The sequence below is a fragment of the Diceros bicornis genome, chromosome 7, assembly GCF_020826845.1.
Source record: "Diceros bicornis minor isolate mBicDic1 chromosome 7, mDicBic1.mat.cur, whole genome shotgun sequence".
Classification (NCBI taxonomy): domain Eukaryota; kingdom Metazoa; phylum Chordata; class Mammalia; order Perissodactyla; family Rhinocerotidae; genus Diceros; species Diceros bicornis.
Window position 1 is genome coordinate 56,818,352 of NC_080746.1, and position 21,785 is coordinate 56,840,136.

Below are 21,785 nucleotides of genomic sequence, written 5' to 3' on the forward strand. Positions count from 1 at the left end.
CCTCAGCAAAAAAAAGAAAAGAAATTAAAGAAAGGGGAAAAAAAGTATAGCAGCTAGCTTGAAAGGGAAGCAAAGTTGAAAGAATTAATAATTGAAATGCTTGGCACAGTGCCTTTCACATATTAAGTATTTAATAAATATTATTGCTTTTATTATTAATAACATGTTCATTAAGAATTCAATAAGTTCATTAACAGATGTTCATTAAGTGCTAGTTACTATAGGAGAAACAAAAACGAATGAAATATACACGTACTTGTATGCTTGTCTTCCTTATTGGTTTACAAACTCTAAGTAGGGTGTCTGTTTTACTCATTTCTATATCCCACATAGAACTAATCTTGCCATAATTAATCCTAAATACACATATTTTTACTTAATGGAAGAAGGCATATTTATGAATTAGCCTTTCTTCACAAAAACAACATATAATATTTAACTCACTGAATTTAGTTAATTCTTTACCTTTTTCTTTCCTCTCCACTAGACCATAAGCAGCACAAGAGTAGAGCAAGTTGGCTTAGCCATCTCTGTATCATTCAGGACCTAACACATGCCTGGCACATAATAGGTACCCGTTAAAATGGTTGTTATGTAAATGAATGAGATCATAATCAGTGTCAGTAGTGTATTTTTTTAATACTAACTATTGGCATCCCAGTGGAGGGGGAATATAATATGAAAATATTTATCAGATAGTCTTCTGTTTAATGTGAGTCTTTTGTTTAACGTATCTTCTTCCATGTTTACAATTATAGAAAGTTTTCACTAAAAAAAGAACAGGTCAGCTGAAACTTCTTTTAAACTCTTTCTGCTTTGTTTTTCTTTTATCTGCAGTGCTGAATTATCTCAAGGTCATTACTGGAATGGGCTAGGCTCTCCTCCAGATTCCCCTTCTCCTGGGAGTGATGTGTATTGCAGCAGTGAGCCCAGTGACCCTCAGTATGACCAGAGTCTCCTGGAGAACTTATTTTACACAGCACCTGTAAGTCATTGAATCTGAAGCTTTAGGAATTGGAGAACAAGAGTATTAATCGTGTTAGTAGATGCAGGCATGTTACCACTTGTCAGACAGAAAGGTGTCCATTTTATATACTTTATCTTATTTAGTTATAATGACAACCTGAAGAGGAAAATATTATCCTCATTTTACAGATGAGGAGACAGGCCTAGTAAGATTAAGTATTTTGTCCAAGGACACATAGCAAGTAAGTGTTAGAGCCAGGATTCAATTCAAGTTTACCTGAGTCCAAAGCCTGTAGTCTTAATTAATATATTGTACGGCTTCCTTAGAGTTCTTCTAAGGAAGAGCTAATGCAGGTATACCCTGAGAACCACCCTTGACTGGTATCTTTTCAAAATACTCCAAAAACACCGCTACTCACAGGTGTCAAATGCCTCTACTGATCCTTAAGACAGGGCGTTCTCTTTTCGGGCGGTTCTAGCATTTTCAAAGTTCTTTCTTATATCAAGCTATATGTTCTATTCATTGGTTTAGCATCTTTTAGAGTCTGTACATAATAAGTTCAATCCCTGTCCCACAAGTAACCATTTATATTTATGAAGATTGCTGTCACACTTCTGATTTTCCTTTTCTCCAGATCAGAAAAGATAACTGAAATACAAGGGTAGTGTATACTAGCTCAGTGCTAAGACAATGAGAACAACCAGGGTTCAGAGGAAGCAGGGAGAATGTTTACATGAGATTGTCAGGCAAGAGCATCATGAGGAATAAGGGATTTTAACTGAGACTTGAAAGGTAGTGTTTAGAGAAAGAAAAGAAATGAAATGGGAATAGAAAGAATGACCTGTCTAGAGAAGCAATTTGTGCACTGCAAGGGATCTAATTTGACTGGATGAGAATTCATGTGGAAAAGTAGTCAGTAAGGCAGGCTAGCACGTTGCAACCAATCTATGAAAGCTTTTGAATGTCAGGTGAGGAGGAAATGACATGATCAAAATAGTGTTTTAGGAATGTTAATCTGGCAGTGATGTATGGGCCAACTGAGGGGAGAATACCTGGAAGCAGACAAGAAGCCATTGGATGATTGGAGGTGTGAGAGAGAGAGAGAGAGAGCGCGCGCCGCGCACGTGCCTGCTGAATGAGAGTGGCAGCAATGGGATTGGAAAGGAGGAGATGGATTTAAAAGACATGAATTGTTAGGATTTCATGACTTCCTGCCTTAAAAATCATCCCTGTTACTATGTTACCTGTAGGATAAAAAGGAAAAGGAACTTAGGTTTATTACACATTTTCTGTGTGCCAGGGAATTTCCAGGTTATCTGTTATTTACTGAGTGTTGTACCAAATGTTTTAAATTCGTTATTTCATTTAATTCTTTTCTAGCCCCATGAAATAGTGTTCTCTCTTACATATCATGAAATAAAAGCTTAGAGATGTTAATTACTAGTAATTAAACAGTGGAACTAGAATTTTTACCCTAGGCTATCTGGTAGAAAGCTTGTTTTTCCCACTAAACCACACCATCTCATAAGCGTTGAGAATGGCATTAGAATCTGATCTTGACTTACCTCCCTAACCTCATCTCCTATTTTAGCCCTCTACCCCCTGGAGACTCCAGTCATACTAATTGTCTCCCCACTCCTCAAACATTCTAGCTCTTTTACTGTCTCCATATTTTTTGCTCACACTGATTCTTCTACTTTGAATGTTGAAATGCCCTTATACATCTGGTAAATTTCTCTTCGTTTTTCAAAAATCAACTCATCCTCTCTATGAAGAAACCATCCCAGACTGCCTCAGGCAGAATTGTTGCTTGAATGTCCACAGTATCCTGCACATACCTCTATTATAGCCCTTACGCCATTGTATGATACAGTTTCTCATGAACAAGAACATCTTCATTATCGTTTTATTACCAGTACAGCAAAGTCCCAATAGATATTGAGTACTCAGTGAATACTTAGTGAATAAATGAATGTGTGTGAGGAATGGCACTATGTAACCCCCCATGCTATTTGAACAAAATAATTTTAGAAAATGTTTGTTGACTAGAAGAAGGAATGAACCAATTGACCATGAGGCCATGGAAAGACCAAGGAGTTAGAATGCCTATGTCCTTCCCCAGGGTCAGTGTTTGATGTTCTTTTTTTTTTTTTTTTTCCTGCTGAGGAGGATTTGTCTTGAGCTAACATCCATTGCCGGTCTTCCTTTTTTTTCCATTTATGTGAGCCGCTACCACAGCATGGCTGCTAACAGACGAGTGGTGTACGTCCCGGCCTGGGAACCAAACCTGGGCCACTGAAGCAGAGCGCACCGAACTTAACCACTAGGCCACCAGGGCTGGCTGATGTTCTTAATATTGAATAATATCCACACCTTAGAAATTCAGCATTATTACTTTGTGTTTTTGGTTCCTGAAATTCTTAGCTTTTGAACAACCTAGTTTATGTTGACTCTAATTTCCTTCAGGCTGTGGACCCATCTAGATTTTGAATGCCTTGTCAAGAACCATTTTTATTTATTTTTATTTTTTGTGTGTGTGAGAAAGATCAGCCCTGAGCTAACACCCATGCTAATGCTCCTCTTTTCGCTGAGGAAGACCGGCTCTGAGCTAACATCTATTGCCAATCCTCCTCCTTTTTTTTCCCCAAAGCCCCAGTAGATAGTCATATGTCATAATTGCACATCCTTCTAGTTGCTGTGTGTGGGACGCGGCCCCAGCATGGCCGGAGAAGCAGTGCTTCAGTGCGCACCTGGGATCCGAACCCGGGCCGCCAGCAGCGGAGCGCATGCGCTTAACCGCTAAGCCACAGGGCCGGCCCTCAATAACCATTTTTAAAAGCTGCCACTTAATAAAGAAAAACCTAAGAGCAAAAAGCTTTGTAATTTCACCTTGAAAAAGTTATATTGCTTCCTAGAAGGGCATTCTGATCATGTTTATTTAACTATTTGTTACCCTTATACAGGTCAACACATTATATACTCTGAGATGCTGAAAAAAGGGAGTTGGAGGTGCTAAACTTAAAATGACTTTGGATTGGTCTCTTTTTTAAATTTGGAACCAAATAACTGTAACACTGTGTTCTCTCCTCATTTTGCATTTGTGATGGAAAGGGCTAATCAGTCAATTGTGGTAGCTACCTTTTCTCAAAAATTACAAGGGGCTTAGCCACTGGTTCCCCCATTAAGGAAATTTGTGACACATAATAAACAGTTCATCTTAGCAAGATTAAAAGCAGACTGAATCAGTAGTAGTATGGAGCAGTGAAAAAAAAGTAAAGTCTTTGCATCCATGTAGTTAGGTGACATTTACCAGTCATTTTGCCTTAAGCTGTGGTAGAAATACAGGCTTTGGAACTCATGGAGGGCAAAATCTGCCTGTACTACTTACAGCTGTGAATTATAAACAAGCTGCCTAAATTCTCTCAGCTTTCATTTTCTCACTTGTACAAATTGAGATAAGGACGCCTTATAGGAATGTGGTATGAGAAATACACATGCAGAGCTAGCCCTGATGGCCTAGTGGTTCAAGTTCCTGAGCGTGGAACCACACCACTCATCTGTCAGTAGCCGTGCTGTGGCAGTGGCTCACATAGAAGAACTAGGACCTACAACTAGAATATACAACTATGTACTGGGGCTTCTGGGGCAAAAAAAGAGAGAGAGGTAGATTGGCAACAGATGTTAGCTCAGGGTGAGTCTTTTTCAGCAAAAAAAAAAGAAAAGAAATAGATGTGCAGCATTTAGCATAGTACTAGATACATAGTAGGTAGTCAGTAAATGGTGGTTGTTATTGTTGAGAATATGAAAGCAGAATCTATTCTCTTTGAACTGAACTTGTAGGTTATTTTTGTGAACTTCAGATTATTTTTGTATAACCAGGAGAAACATGGGGTTATCTCCCCCTGGTGTCAGTTATCTCTTTAAGAGAATGGTATATGTGCAGAAAAGAATTTGATTACTTGTAGAGAAATGTTTTCATTACCACAGTCCCCAAAGCAGTTATCTCTTAGTGCCTCTCTTTGTGTTTCCTCCCCCCATAGAAATCTGATACCAGCATCAATGATTTCTTCAGTGAAGATGATGATACTGTCCCTTCTAAAAAAGTGAGTCAGTCAAAAGCTCTTGCCAGATCTCCTCAGATTCTGGAGTCAGATGATTGTAAATTGAAGAAGAAGGCAGCAGCCAAGAAAAATAGGTGAGCCTGTCTGTGAATGCTTGTTTAGAAGCAAAAGCAAAGGAAGATTATTTCCACAAGATCTCCTAAAGTGAAATGACCTGTGTTTGCCCAACACTTTCAGACTAATTGAGTTACAGTAACTCATTAAGTACTGCAATCCTTAAAAATGTAATAATATGAAAAGACGGATACAATAAAGTGGTTAAGGGAGAAAGCAGAATTCTAGGTTGTATGTGTGCTGTATTACACTTAAATAGAAAATTTGCATAAAGAAAGCAAATGAAAAGGAATACACGAAAAGTGACAATAGTAGATGATACATTAGAGTAGTGGGTAACTGAAGTAAAGTCTGTATCCCTTGTAGAAAACCTGATTCTGTAACATCAGTTTCTATATCTGTGTGGAGATAAGCCTTTAGATTACAAGAATGTCTTTACATTTTTTGAGATTTATTTCTCTGTGGTTAGGAACCAGAATTCTGATGATTAAAGCCATTTCTCAATTCTTGATAACTTGTGAATTAAGATGCTTGCTGCCCTTCCTCTTTCCTCCTCTTCTCTGTGCAAACTAGATTGTTTCATGTTGGGCCTCTGACTGTGTGCCTTACCACTCGGTATGAACTCCTTTCAGAAATTTGGTTGAACAGCAGATGCTATCAGAAGATCCAGAAGACACCGAGGTGATGGCACTAAGTGTGGACAGACTGGCCCTTCTGGGTAGAACACATTCAGTCAGAATCATCATCGAAACGATGGCAGTTCCTCCAGATAGTCCTCAAATAACCCCTGGCAAAAAAAGCTTTCCTGGGAGACCACCTAAGCTGACAACAACAAAAAAACGGTATGTTTCTAACATGGAAACGCTAAATTTGACATTTCTGGAAAGTGTGTCTGATGATAATAAATAAATAATTGTATAATTCTTTATGATTTGTAAAGTGCTTTCATATGCATCATTCAGTCAACAAAAATGTAGTGAATCCCTCAATAGGTCCCAAGCACTATGGTAGGTAAGTGTGAGAATAAACAAAATTAAGACCCAGACTCTGTCCTTGCATACCTTACAGTCAGGAAGAGAGAGAAACATTTAAATGGCTACCTATAATATAGGGCTTTAGGAGCCAAAATAGATGTTTTATATTAAAAGTGCTATGGGAGGAGCTGGCCCCATGGCATAGTTTAAGTTTGGCATGCTCCGCTTCAGCAGCCATAGGTTTGGTTCCCAGGCGTGGACCTACACCACTTGTTGGCAGCCATGCTGTGGTGGTGACCCACATACAAAATAAGGGAAGATTGGCACAGATGTTAGCTCAGAGTGAATCTTCCTCGTGCAAAAATAGGAAGATTGGCAACAGATGTTGGCTCAGGGCAACTCTTCCTCAAGCTGAAAAAAGAGGAGCACTGGCAATAGATGTTAGCTCAGGGCAGATCTTCCTCAACGAGAAAAAAAAAAAGTGCTATGAGAGCACAAGGAAGGGAGCCTTTAATTCTGCCTGACAGGATTGGTGAAGGCTTTGAAGAGAGGAAGTAGATCCTCTGAGGAGGACCTGAATAGGTCCTGAAAATAGGACCTTGAAAGATATGTAGGATTTCAGACAGAAAATAGGTTTATTGTTTGGTTTGTGTTTTCCTCATTTTTTTTTGTTTTGATTTTTAGCACTTTCTTTGTGGCATATCACTTTCCTGTGGGCTTTTCCAAAAGTGGATTGGGAAAGACAGCTTTGATCACTGAGGTCGTTCGACTTGTCTCCAGCAAAATTACAGATGGAGGTAAGAAAGAGACTGGTTTTCTGCTCCTTAGACATTTTGGCTTTAAAAGAATTTTTGAATCCCTAATTACTCATCTGACTTTTATAGTATCATAGAATCTTAGAGGCAGAAAGAATTTTGAAGTGAATCTATTCTAATTCCTTTATTTTATAAGCGAGGAAACTGGCCCAGAGGTGCCATGACTGTCCTGATGCAAGGCAGCAAGTCAGTAATGTAGCTAAGACTACAGCTTGAAACTCCTGACGCTTAGGTCATGTTCTTTCCACTATTGCTATTTTTCTTTTCTTCTCTTTTTAAAAACAGCTTTATCAAGATATAATTCACATACCATACAATTCACCCATTTGAAGTATACAATTCAATGTTTTTAATGTATTCTTAGGTATGTGCAACCATCACCACAATCTAATTTTAGAACATTTTCATCCCGCCAAAAGAAACCCCATACTCATTAGCATTCGCGTCTCAATTCCCTTTTTGTCCCCTAGCATTAAGCAACTCTTAATCTACTTTTTGTCTCTATCAGTTTTCCCATTCTGGACATTTCATATCAATGGAATCATACAATATATGATTTTTATGACTGGCTTCTTTGACTTACCATAATATTTTCAAATTTCATCCATGTTGTGTTATGTATCAGTACCCATTCCTTTTTGTGGCTGTATAATATTCCGTTGTGTGGCTATACATGTATTTTATTCATCTATTCATCAGCTGATGGGCATTTGGGGTGTTTCCACTTTTTGGCTATTATGGATAATGTTACTCTGAACCTTTGTGTACATGTTTTTATATCAATGTATGTTTTCACTTCCTTTGGGTATATACCTAACAGTGGAATAGCTGGATCATATGATAACTATATGTTTTAACTTTTTGAAGAACTGCCAGACTGTTTTCAACAGCTGCTCCACCATTTTACATTCTTACCATCAGTGTATGAGGGCTCCAATTCTCTACCTCCTCACCAACACTTGTTATTTTCCATTATTTTTTTATTCTAGCCATCCTAGTAGGTATGAAGTGGTATCTCATTGTGGTTTGTTTTTTTGTTGTTTTGGTTTTTTTTGTGTGAGGAAGATCAGCCCTGAGCTAACATCCATGCCAGTCCTCGTCTTTTTGCTGAGGAAGACTGTCCCTGGGCTAACATCTGTGCCCATCTTCCTCTACTTTATATGGGACGCCGCCACAGCATGGCCTGACAAGCAGTGCATCGGTGCACGCCTGGGATCCGAACCGGTGAACCCCGGGCCGCTGCAGCGGAGCACGCGCACTTAACCACTACGCCATGGGGCCGGCCCCTCATAGTGGTTTTGATTTGCATTTCCCTAATAACTAATAATGTTGAGCATCTTTTCATGTGCTTATTGTCCATTTGTATATCTTCTTTGGAAAAATGTCTGTTCGAATCCTTTTCCCATTTTAAAATTTTTATTATTGGGTTGTGAGAGTTCCTTATATATTCTGGATACAAGACCCTTATCAGATATATGATTTACAAATATTTTTTCCTGTTTATCTATTTTTTCTTTTGTTGCTTGTGCTTTTGTTGTTGTCTTTTTTTCTATTTTGTTTTAAATATTTCTAATACAAAAAAGTAAAAGGGTAATATAATAAACATTTATGTTTCTGCCATCCAAAATTATAGCTGCTTTTCTAACAGACTTTGAGAATATCTTTGCCTTGGTTCTCCAGTTTGATCCATGAAAAGTTCATCAGTGTTGAGTTTCTTCTCTGGGAAGTAGTTTGAGAAGTAAAAGATAAGGTCCTAACTCTCTTGTACGTTCAAGCAACTTTCCTATACGGCATAGTAACATTGGATTTTAAAATTTTTCTTTTGCTTTGTTTTGTTTGTTTATTTGGTTTTTGAACTAAATATAATCCATTCGTGTGGTTCAAAATTTCGTGGTCCCATCTTTGTAGGCAAATAATGTTGTAAGTTTCTGTTATATCCTTCCTAAGATATTTTATGCATATGTAAGCAAATATGTTTATTCTTTTTTGCCCTCCCCCCATTTTTATCTAAGTATTAGTGTACCATATATACTGTTCTGCACCTTTCCTTTAACATTATATCTTAGGAATTTTTTATATCAGGACATAAAGAACTTCCTCAGTCCTTTATGACTATATAATATTCCATTGTATGGATATGCCATAATTTAAAACCTCTATTGATCAATATTTAGGTTGTTTTCAATATTTTGCTGTTAGTGCTTCAGTGAATAATCTTGTACATGCATCATTTCTCACTTGGTGTGAGTATATCCAGCACAAACATTAAAAATAAATACTTATTTACCCTTAAAAACAGCACCTAAAGTAATTTAATATACTCTTTTATTAGAGTATATTGTTTTACTTTCCCCATCACCTTTAGGAAGAATTAGGGCATTTAAAATTTTTCATATGTTTACTTCCTGGCTGTATGCTTAAATTACTAAAGCAACAGAAGCTGCTCTGGAAGTTTGGTCAGAGCATTTGAGAATATGTAATAGATTCTGTTGGCTGAAGTAAGTATGTTTGAGGAACTTTAATGTGGTTAAACTTTTTTTATCAAACCCCATATGCAAAGAAAAATGTTGGATTCTTTTCTCAGGTCTTCCTCTTCTACCTCCTACCAATGTGACATTTGATGAGTTGCTTAAAACTTCTCTGAACCCCAGTTTCCCCATCTGTAAAGTTGAGATACAGTAAGGACACAGTTTTGATATGCATGAGTTTCAGTTAACGTAGTACCTACAAAGCAAGGGCTGCCTATATTACACAGGGATTAATGGACAGTCAAATGGGATAATAAATGTAAAAGCATAAAATTCTAAAATATTATGTAAGTAATAGTAGCTCACATTTATTGGGCGCTAAATTATGTGCCAAGAACTCTACTCAGTGTTTTGCATACATTAATCATTTAATCCTTAAATTAAAACACACACACGAGGAAAAAGGAAACTGAGGCATAAATCAATTAAGTAGTTTGTCTAAGATAACACAGCTGACTTATGGTGGAACTAGAATTTGAACCTAGAACTTTTGATTAAGCGTGTGCTCTTAATCTATATTGCTTCTCATGCATTATTATTGTTAGCCACAGTGTTTGAGTTCTCCCCATGTTTTCTGAGAAAAAGATTGTATGGGAAGTGTGGATTAAGCATTAAGCCAGGAATTGGAAGACAATTCTAATTCTGATTATACCACACACTAATTCTGTGACCTTAGACAAAATCACCTTTCATCTGTGGGCCTCTTTTAATAGTAATATGGATTAGACTAGGTATTTTCAGGATCCCTTCCAACTCTTAAAAAAATCTTCTCTGGGACATTGTTAGCAATTTATTTACATGAATTTTTTCTTCCATTTTTACCTTAACTCATGTTTAGTGGTGAAAAGAAAAAAAAAAACATGAGCTTAAGAAACAGAATTATGTGAGAAATACAGTAATATAGTGCGAAAATGTACGTAGGTGGTGAGGACAAATCTGAGTAGCACCAGACTGAAATAGAGTTCTGTTTGTACATAAAGGATTTTATAGTGTTCAAAGTGCTTTTTCATCTATTACCTCCGTTGATCCTCTCAGCACACCAATAAGGTGTAGGTGTTGTCTTATTCCCCTTCCCTTGGTAGGGTAAGCAGGTAAACTGGTCTAGTGGGTGTGGGCTTCCTGGTCCAGACCATTTGTTCACAGTTCCCGTGTGTGGATCCAGATAGCAAGACCCAAATCCTGTCCATGAGTACGAAGAGAAATAAACAGTCAAAAATTTAAGATGGCAAAGATGAATAGATCAGTAGGTCAAAATGGGTAGTTTGAATGAATACCAGAGATTGTGGATTCTCTCTGTAACTGGGCCTTTTGTTTGTGAAGGTTCTTCACATCCATTTTAAGGGTCTAGAAGTAAATGGACTGGAAGATCATTTTACAAGTGATAAATTGTGGCTGAGGTGGTCACTAGTAAGTAACAGAACTTACTCATATCAAAGGATTCTAGTCTCAAGTTTCTTTTTTTTTTTTTTTACTTCTTAAAGCCCCATGGCAGTGAGCACAGATTCAAATACTACCATCACTTTATCCCATTTACACTTGTTATGGGATAGAAGCCCCTTCCTTTCTATCCAAGAGAAAGGCTCTACCCTGCCTAACACTGCTAACGAACATCAGTACCTAGAACCTTGTCTGAGTGTGACAGTAGGCGTTCCCTAGTCTTCAGCCAGAAGATAAACTCATTTTTGTTATTACAGTTTTTGGCTCAATTCTTTTCTTCATTCATCCGTCATTGTCCCACCTCCAGCCAGCCTCCTCCTTTTGTTACACTACCTACCAACTTACCTTTTAAAAACAGTGGGTCATGTTACCTTACACCCAGTGGAGTGTATGGTATGTCTCTTTACACATCCTGTGCTCATCTGCTTGACATTCATTTCTCGTACCAAAGCATAGCAACATAGCACTGCTTATCTTCCTTGTAGTATACCCAGGGTTTTCTCTTTGTCTCTGCTCCTTCCGTCCTACAACCCTAACACTTTTGTGACCTAGATTTCTGAGAGATATTTTAGTTAGATTTGAAAGGGAGGTGGGTGGTGTCAAGGCATGGACTGATGATGGTTCTAGTTGGGTGGCATGACATGTGCTTATATGTCTGGTTCTCCTTACAGTGGTGAAATTCCAGCAGAGATTTGTGTTTCCGGTACAGTTTGGTGGGCCAATGATAGAACACTGGTGGAATTCCAACCTCACTTTCGAAATTTACACAAAGAAAACCCCACAGAAAAAGGTAATTCAGGATATTTTTCACCTTTGCCTCACCATTTACACCAGGGATTTGGAGCATACTTAAAATTATATTCCTATCTAAACTAGGAATTTCTCCAGACTCAACACTAATGCTTATGATTATTATTTATTATTATTATTTTTAATCTCTGCTGCTTGTTATAGACCAGATATTATGTTAAAGGCTCTACATGAACACATTACCAAATTTAATCATTAAAACAACTCTGTGAGTTAGATACATTATTATCTTCATTTTACAGATGAAAAAACTGAGATTTAGTGAAGTTAAGTTACTTGTCTAAGATCACCCAAGCTAATAAAAGACAAAGCCAGGACTCCATCCCAAGTCTTTTGACTTTAGATTCTAAGTTCTTAACCTCTTTGCTGTGCTCCCTATTATGGAAAATTAGCCTTAATTTGAGACTCTGCTTCCTTTTTTCAGGCAGAATACATTAGGTATCCAGGCTATGTCCAAAAAATTATAATGTGGATATAGCAGTTTTGATCAGCTAATTCCAAGTTTATAAAATTCACTTGCAACTGGTACAACAGAAATCAATAAACTATGTCATGAGCAGTTTTTACTTCCTTCAGTAAAAGAGTAGCTTTTATAATCTTTGACCTCCTCTTTGGTATGGATATCATGAGGAATGCCTCATGTTTGTTTTTTTCAGAGGATATAAATAATACAAGTTCTTTGTGGAAAATATAGCAAAATTAGAAAGAGGAGGAAAAACACGTAATTCCACAACCTCAAGACATCCTCTATAAACGTTTCAGTATATTTACATTGGATCACCTAATTAATGACTTTCGTTCTAATAATAAAAGAATTGTACATATTTTTTATAGAAAACTTGAAAAATATTTTTATAAAGCAAAAGTTACCTATAATCCCATCACCAAGAAATAACTATTGTTAATATTTATGTGTAGCTCCTTTATCTTTTTCAAATGATTACAATATATTATATATGTAAATCTTTGACAGTATTAGGATAATTTTGTATGCAATTTTTATCCTGTTTTTATTTATTTATTTTTTTGAGGAAGATTGGCGCTGAGATAACATCTATTGCCTATCTTTGTCTTTTTCTCTTTTTTTTCCCTGAAGCCCCCAGTACATAGTTGTATATCCCAGTTGTAGGTCCTTCTAGTTCTTCTATGTGAGATGCTGCCTCAGCATGGCTTGATGAGCAGTGAGTAGGTCCGTGCCTGGGATCCAAACTGGCGAGCTCCGGGCCATTGAAATGGAATGTGCAAACTTAACCGCTGTGCCACTGTGTATAAGCTTTTTATGTATTATTCATTGTCTCTTTTGTATAAATTTCCAGAAGTGAAATTGCTAGGCCAAAGAGAATGAATATTTAAGCTTTTTATATTTTTTGCCAAATTTGCTGTCCAAAAGTATGTTGCCAGTTTATATTCCCAACTTCAGGCATATGACAGCCTCTATTTTTCCATAACCTTGATAGTATCAGGTATATTGTTTTGTAATTTTCCTAGCTTTAATGGCAAAAATTTGTATCATCTTAATTTCATTTTTTATTTTTAAGAGTGAAGTTGAACATTTTTTGTAAAGAACTAACTCTTAAACACAGAAAAAGATAATCTTCCAAACGCTTTGTGATTCATGACACCCTCTGTAATCTTTCAGGGAGAAGGAGGACCAAAATATGGCAGAATATGAGTTTCTGCTTAGAGTTGCCTCAGTCAAATAATTAAGCTGTTTACCTTATAAGCATGGGTTCCTTTATAAGCCATCCTATCGTGTCACTTCAGTTAAAGTCCCCTCTGGCTCCTCTTTAATTTAACCTGAACTTTTTCTTTCCTTCTTCTCTCAGCCAGAAGTCATTGGATCTGCGGCACTGCCTTTGAGAGCTGTTATTCAGTCTGAGCTGCTTTCTTTCAGTGACCAGCTTCCAGTGCAACAGGAAAATGGTCAGACTCCACTTGGCCCCCTCAAGGTATGTAGATATACATTTAGGTAGTCAAGTATTTACGGAGCGTGTATTACTGCCTGGCTCTGAGAATATAGCAGTGAACAAGAAAATCAGAGTTTCTACTCTTGCAGCTTATATTAAAATAGGGCAACAGAAGTGCTGTGAAGGAAATAAATGGTATGATGTATTAGTGAATACCTGGGAGGAAGTAGGAGATGGTGGTCAGGGAAGGTCTCTCTAAGGAGGTAACATTTAAGGGGAGATTTGAAGAAGGAGAGGAAGAGGATGCCAAGTAAAAAGTACAGGAAAGATCCTTTCAGAGAAAGGGAATAACATCTGTAAAGGCCCTAAAGCAGGAATGGGCTTGGCATTTTCAAGGGACAGAATATTGCCACAAGATAGTGAGCCAAAAGGGAGAGTGGTAGAAAGTAAGATCGGATAGGCAGGCAGGAGCCATATCATGCAGAGCTTTGTAGGTCAGAGTAATGCATTTAGATTTTATCCTAAGAGCCAGGAAAGGACATTGAAGCATGGGAGTGACATCTGATTTACATTTTAAAAGATTACTGTGTGGAGAAGAGATTGTAGGGGGCAAGAGGGAAAATAGGGAGGCTCTTGCATTAGTCCAGAAAGGAGATGAGTGATGACTTGGACTGGAGTAGTGGCAGTGAACAAGGAGAGAAGTGATTGAGTTTGTGCCTAGTGGAATGAATTCTGATGTGTAACTCATTGGAGAGAGGGTTCTTTCCTTGTGTTCAAAAGCATCAGAATTTCTTAAGTGGCAGAATTTGAATGTGTGGCTTCAATATAGCTTTGTCTCATTGTCCTGGTGAGCTTTTAAAATCAGCCATGCCTAAAACATTTCCATAGCTCCTCATCACCCAAAGGATAAAAATACAGGGCTCACCGTGTGACCCCAGCCTGCCACTGCAGCCTTCTCTCTTGCAGCTTCCATACCAATAGCCGTGTCAAACTATGTGAAGAATCACTAAGGTATCACGCTGGTTTGTACCTCCATGCTTTTGTTCTTGATTTTCATGCTGCTTCCTCTTCTTGGAAGCCCTCTCTGCCCTCTTCCTGGTCTTCTTGGTAATAAATATCATTTAGTTTTAAAGACTTGTGTGATTATCATTGCAAAAAATGAACATCACATTACTCTTCCACTGTTAAAGTTCTATTTTTTGCTTGCCTAGTTCATTCTGAACTGCAAGGTTTAAAATCAGAAAGGGGTAATAAAGAGAATCGATGAGCTAGAAATTATTTCTAACCTGGCTGTGTTGAGAGAAGTACCATTCTAGATAGCTTGCTATCTATATTCAATAGAGCAAAAGAACTTTGCTGTGGGTTTTAAATAAAAGGAACAGCAAGTCCCCTTTTTTCCTAATAATTCAGCCTAAAATAGTGACCACTTTCATTCTTCATCATTTATCCTGCATCCTTTTTTACTTTTTAACATGAACTTTTTAAAAATAATTTCAAACTTAGAGAAAAATTGCAAAAATAGTACAAAGTCATATACCCTTCACCTAGACTCACCAATTTTTATGTGTGTGTGTGAGGAAGATCAGCCCTGAGCTAACATCCGTGCTAATCCTCCTCTTTTTGCTGAGGAAGACCAGCTCTGAGCTAACATCTATTGCCAATCCTCCTCCTTTTTTTTCCCCAAAGCCCCAGTAGATAGTTGTATGTCATAGCTGCACATCCTTCTAGTTGCTGTATGTGGGACGCGGCCTCAGCATGGCCGGAGAAGCAGTGTGTCGGTGCACGCCCGGGATCTGAACCCGGGCCACCAGTAGTGGAGCGTGTGCACTTAACTGCTAAGCCACGGTGCTGGCCCCAAGACTCACCAATTATTAACATTTATCACATTTGCTTTATAATTGTCTGTCTACTTCTTCTCTCTTTCTTTTTCTCCTTCTTTCTTTTTGTCTCCCTCCCCTCTACAGACACACACACACACACACACACAATTTTTTTCTGAACTGCATGAGAATATGTTACAGACATGATGCCTCTTTCCCCCTAAATTCTTGTGTTTCCTAAGAACAAAGACGTTATCATACCTAACACTGTACGGTTATAAAAATCAATTTAGGGCTGGCCCCGTGGCTTAGCGGTTAAGTGCACGCGCTCTGCTGCTGGCAGCCCGGGTTCGGATCCCAGGCGTGCACCGCTTCTCCGGCCATGCTGGGGCGGCGTCCCACGTACAGCAACTGGAAGGATGTGCAGCTATGACATACAACTATCTACTGGGGCTTTGGGGGGAAAAGATAAATAAATAAAATCTTTAAAAAAAAAAAAATCCATTTAACAGTGATAGTATGTTCTATCTATGGTCCATACTCAAATTTGACCAATTGTGACAATACTTACCTTTATAGCAATTTTTTTCCAGTCTGAGATCATCCACTGCATTTAATTGTCATATCTCTCTAATCTCCTTTAGTCTAGAACAGTTCTGCAGGCCTTCTTTGTACTTTGATATTTTTGAAAAGTATGTCCAGTTATTTTTTAGAATGTCTTCCATTCTGGTTTACCTGAATCACTTATTACTATGATGAATGAAAGATGATGATTTTCTAACTCCACCATTCCCTGTGCATTTATTAATTGGCATTCTACTATATGGAAGAGTTTTCCCTTCTCCCATATGTATTTATATTGGTACAGACTCATGGATTTTACATTATTCAATAGCTTATAATCCATTACTGTTATTCATTTTGATGCTCAAAATTATCCCAGATTTGGCCAATGGGAGCCCTTTCAACTGGATTCCGTGTCCTTTCAACGTGTCTCCATCCTTTTCTGAGCACATCCTTATTTTCTGGCACAAGATGATGTTCCAGACTCATCTTACGCAGACATGTGCTGCATAATGATATTTCGGTCAATGATGGATTGTATATACAACAGTGGTCCCATAAGATTAGTACCATATAGCCTAGGTAAGTAGTAGGCTATACCATCTAAGTTAATGACGCATTTCTCAGAATGTATCCCCGTTGTTAAATAATGCACGACTGTATTAATAAATCATCTACCTAGTTTTTCTTAATCCTGGTAAGGTTTAAGGAATGTATGTGCAGTCTATTAGTGTTCTTACTATTGTGGTATTTTGAGGATGAGTTAATTTATTTGCTAACAATCCGATGCTGCTTCTAGCTCCAAAATTCTGATTCTGATTCTAGAAGACGTTCCTGTTAACTCTCTTCCTTTTGTTTTCTATAGGTAACTGTGGAGCTTGTTGTAGATAATAAGGATTTCACTGGTGTCACTACTAAGTTAAGTAGCAGCACCCAACATACCCCACTTTGTGCTCTTACAAGTCCAGATAAGACTCTATCAGAACCTAGCCAACATGTTACCTGTACCAAAAACTCACAGAACCTAAATCAAGTTCATGAAGAAACTGCAAAGAAAGCACAGAATTTGGTGTTCTCCAACCCGAAGTCACCAAGCCCTGTTGTGCCAAATCCTTCAACCTTCATGGCTGTGCCAGCCTCTCATAATTTAGTAAATCAGACAAATGGGTCAACAAAAGAGAGTGCTTTGCTGTTGCATGTGCTGTTGATGGTGCCAGATGGGAAAGATTTTGTTACTGGAGAATCTGAGAAACCACCACCATGCAATGTTTATTTAAATTGCAAACTCTTCAGCACAGACGAAGCCACCAGATCTGTCATCGCATGGGGCACAACACAGCCAGTCTTTAACTTTTCTCAGGTAACTTTGTACATGTCTTAACATTCCATATCCATTAGGGATGTATGGGAGTGGGAGACAAGTATGTTTCCCAAATCACAGTTCCATTGTAAAAGAAATCTAGAATGTTCAGACTGGGAAGGACGTTTGTAATTTTTGGTGTACAGATCCAATCCCAGTATTGGATGGGAAGAGGAAAAGACATTTACAACATTTTAGAACTTTTTGTCTTTATTTCTTTCTGCCCTGACTTGGTTGATATGGTTTCCCACTATTTTTTTTGCCTGAATTCTGAGTTCTTTTCCTTTCTGCTTCCTCTAGAACTTTAATCGGTTAAACTTCCCCCTTTCTTTTCTGCTTCTCCGACCTCTCCTTTATTTATTTATTTTTCCTCATTCTCATGTATTCCTCCACTTATTTCAATACTCATCTTACTTGATTTCTCTGTAGAAGTTGAAGCTATTGCTTAAATTGTTTTCCTTTCTTGATTTTTTAAACTCTACGCTCTTATTTTCTTCCTGACTCAACAGCTGTTCTTTTTCAGTCATTGGGCCAGTAGAAAAACTAGGAAAAGAGTGATGACCCCAGCATTTCTCCCTTTCTCTTACCTTTAATTATCGGTGCTCCTGTTCATTACTCTACCGTCAGTACTCTTCTGAGCCAACCCTCTTTTCCCCATAGTCACCACTATTCTCATAACTTCAGCTATCATTTGTATGAAGATAACTTCCAAATCCCCACTCCTGTGTAGGCCAGACGTTTCCCTCTAGTTTCAGATCTCTGTATCTAACTACATGCTGGTCATTACCACCTGGATGTCTCAAAAGCACTTTCCACTTGGCACCTAACACATCACCTGGCTTATCGTTAGGTAATCAATAAAGATGTGTAAATGAAAGAAGGAATTCGAATGTGTCCAAATCTGAATTTATTATTCCTCCTAAACCTATTCCTACTCCTCCTGTCTGCCCTAATTCATATTATAGTTTACTCAGAAACCCAAGCAGAACCTAAAAGTTGTCCTTGACTCTTTCTTACATAATTATTCACCAAGTTCAGTAAATGCTGCAAACTTAATTATCTCTGGAATAAATCCTCTTACCTCTACTCCATTGCCACTGCTTTCATTCAGGCCCTCACTTTCATTCCAAAAAGCCTTTGGTCTGGCCTACCTGTTTCTGGCCTCTCGCTGTTCATCTTCCTCTGTGTGCCAACAGGAATGATCTTTCTAAAACACTAGCCTGAATATTGACTACAAGACCCTTGAAGAACTGACTGTCTATACTTCTCCAGTCTTGACTCCTGCCACTCTTCCCTTCACACTAGATAGTCCAGCTATGCTTGACTACTTGCAGTTTCCTGAATATTCTCTTTTCCTACCTCTGTATCTTTACATGCGCTGTTTCTTCTGCCTTGAGTTTTCTCTCAGCCTTCATGACTCCTATTAGGCAGAGCTGTTTGTACTAGTTAACTCTTGCTTATCCTTAAGATTTGGGGTTAGTTTCTCTCGGAAGCTCTCTCTGAAATCTCCCTATTTGCAGGTTAGGTTGCTGTGTTTTACTTTTTTTGATATCAGGGAACAGTAATGTGCTCAGGGTACCTTATGTAATTGGAGTTTCTTAGATGGATGGATACAAAAGTAGCTGTGCCCCGGTTCTCTGCTCTTCTGGTGTCTTCCTCTCATCATGCCTACATCATTTCTGGTTTCGCCCTTTTTGCCTCTCATGTTTTCTGTTGGTTTCCTCCTTGGGGCTTAGCTCTCCTCAGTTGTTGCAGTTGTACTGCAGCTTGGGTTCCTTCAAGTTGGTGGGCCCTTGATTCTGCCATTAATTTAACTGACTCTGGTTCTCTTTGTGACTTCTCTTTTCTCTTTCAGCTACCGACTGGCTGGTCAATTCTAGAGTAATTTTACACTGAAAATCCAGATAAACAATTGGCCTTACTATTTAGCAAGACACCTATTGGGCAGTGATTTTTGCCTTAGGCCATACCACCCAACCAGTGGATTGGCTGCCCTTTGATTGGGTGCTCAATCCTTGTCTAGGCAGTAACCATCTTTGTTTCAAAAACATCTGTCTCTCAGCGGGGGTTTACAAATGGGTCAATTTGCCTTAGAAAGGGTTAGATGAGCTTGGCTGGCATCATGATTGACATGTCTTACAACCTTCTCTGTGTCCTCAAAGCCCCATCCTATATGAGGTTTGTCATCGGAGAACTCATACCATTTCATATTTGGCCTTTGTATGTTGGTCTCTAACACCAGACTGTGGCTTCAGACTGAGGATACAGAGTGGGTTTTATTTTAATGTCTTCAGCTCCTAGCACTGTGCGTGGCACACAGTATGCTTTCAGTAAATGGTTGCTGAATAAAAGTATAAATTAATCCTTTGTCTCAGATATGGGTTTTTGTTTTTTGGTTTGTTTGGTCATTCCTCTCCCCAGGTGATTCCTGTCTCTCTGTCTTCCAAATACCTGGAAAGGCTTAAGAACAACGTGATGGTAATTGAAACTTGGAACAAGGTGCGGAGCCCAGGACAGGACAAGCTGCTCGGGCTGGTGAAACTACCGCTGCATCAGTTTTACGTGTCATTCAAGTAAATAGGATCTTTTGGAGTATTCTTTATTTTACGTCTTTAACTTTGTATGGACTGAAAAGGAATTCTTTTGGTTTGCAAACATGACTAGCCCAAAAATTCATTGGAGGACTTTTCTCAATTTCGCTAGAGTTGCTGCTCTTTGTCTTACGTTAAAGCAGTCTTACAGACGTTGCTTACCATGTTTCATGCCCTATGCTAAGAACCTTACATATATCAAGTCATTTAATCCTCACGACAGTCCTCTGAGGCAGGTAACTTTAATTTTCATATTTTACAAATGAGCTAACAGAGGCACAGAGAAGTTAAATAACTTGTCATATATGTCATAAGTAGTAGAACCAGGGTTAGAACCCAGAGAGCCTGGCTCTAGGGTCCACTCTCCTCATCAAGAAGCTCTACTGCCAAAGGTTATCACCTTACAAAACTAATGGTTTATCTCTGTCACAAAGCTTTAGTATTGTTTACATCAACTATTTGCAAGATCTCCGTACTGAGTATTGTCTTTTAGACCTTCAGATTTGATTACTGCACTTCACTTACCACTACCCAACACCTAGATGGGGTATTGATTTACCTGAAGTTTAGTTCTTTCCTCAGTACAGACTGTTCATTTTTTGTTTTGATTCAAGGTGCTGATTTTTTAATTATTTTAGCACTGACCTCTTTCCTAACAGCCTTCTCATGGTTCTGTGTTTTAAATGCTGTGTTTTACATTTTACAAAGACCACTTTTGTGGGCACTATCTCATGTAAACTTTTCTATAACCCCAAGAAGTATTATCATTATCCCCATTTTACAAGTGACAAAACTTGTCCTTTGACTTGGAGAAGCCACTTCTCTGGCTTTCTTTTCATCTTCTGTAAAATGAGGGTGATGATAGATCCCTATCTCCCTCTTGGAGCAATTGTGAGGATCCAATGAGAAAATAAGTGGGTAAGCCTTCTGTGAACAGTTAGATGCTTATGATGGTAACATTGGAAATCATGGTCAGGCTAAGGAGTACTGCTGGAATCATGGATGTCACTGTCAACTGTAGGCTTTTGGTTTTTTCTCCTTTTTTTTAGTTGTGATATTAGTCTGGTCTGGTAGTCCCCCACTTCTCATTTCATTAGAGCCCATTCTTTGCTGAGAGAGCATAAAACAATAGTAGCTACCAATTACTGAGCACTTAACATGTACCAAGCATCATAGTTGGTATTTTACATTTATCTCAGTTTAGTCCTAACAAGAGCCCTTTGATGAAAGTTTTACCACCTCCATTTTATAGATGAGGAAACAGACTTAGAAAGGCTAAATTGATTATTTAGTCATACAGCAAGTAAGTGGCTGAGCTAAGATTCAGCTTGTATAATGAAGAGCATTTGGACTTTTTCCTCTTCTGTTAATAGTGGATAATATCAACCTTTGCAGTGTTAGAAAGATTATAGAAACTCTGTAAAGTGCTTACTACACAGTAAGCACTCAGTAGATGGCAGATATTATTGATAATATTATCCAAATCTTATCTGCCAGACCCCAAACTCCATAGTTTTTCTAGTTGACACACTGCGTACCTGTAAAATAATGCAATTCAGCAAGCCTCTACTGAGATAGTGCTCAATCCCAGATGCTGGGCTTGGGGCCATGATGATACAGATGATCAGACACATTCCCTGCCCTCAGATTGCTACATTTGAAATTTATCTGCCTGGTAATTTTTATTTGTTGGATTATGGATAGAATCATATGTTTTTTCAAACCACCATTACTTTTCTAGTTAAAGATTCATTTTTAACAAACTAAGAAAATAAGCCAAGTAAGAAATGAAGCAACTCTATGACATGATTGATGATTGGTGTTTGTTCATCCACAA

General features: G+C 38.2%; 1 protein-coding gene across 4 annotated transcripts in view; it reads left to right on the plus strand.

Annotated features, from left to right (window-relative positions):
* Positions 1-21,785, plus strand: part of C2CD3 (C2 domain containing 3 centriole elongation regulator) — a 125,370-nt gene that overhangs the window by 30,248 nt on the left and 73,337 nt on the right. For all 4 annotated transcript variants that reach the window (XM_058545615.1, XM_058545618.1, XM_058545616.1 and 1 more), the window contains 8 exons: positions 838-985; positions 5,008-5,162; positions 5,775-5,984; positions 6,801-6,913; positions 11,568-11,686; positions 13,533-13,655; positions 16,863-17,357; positions 19,779-19,930. In XM_058545615.1, the coding sequence (XP_058401598.1) occupies positions 838-985; positions 5,008-5,162; positions 5,775-5,984; positions 6,801-6,913; positions 11,568-11,686; positions 13,533-13,655; positions 16,863-17,357; positions 19,779-19,930 (1,515 nt within the window). The remainder of the gene's footprint in view (positions 1-837; positions 986-5,007; positions 5,163-5,774; positions 5,985-6,800; positions 6,914-11,567; positions 11,687-13,532; positions 13,656-16,862; positions 17,358-19,778; positions 19,931-21,785) is intronic.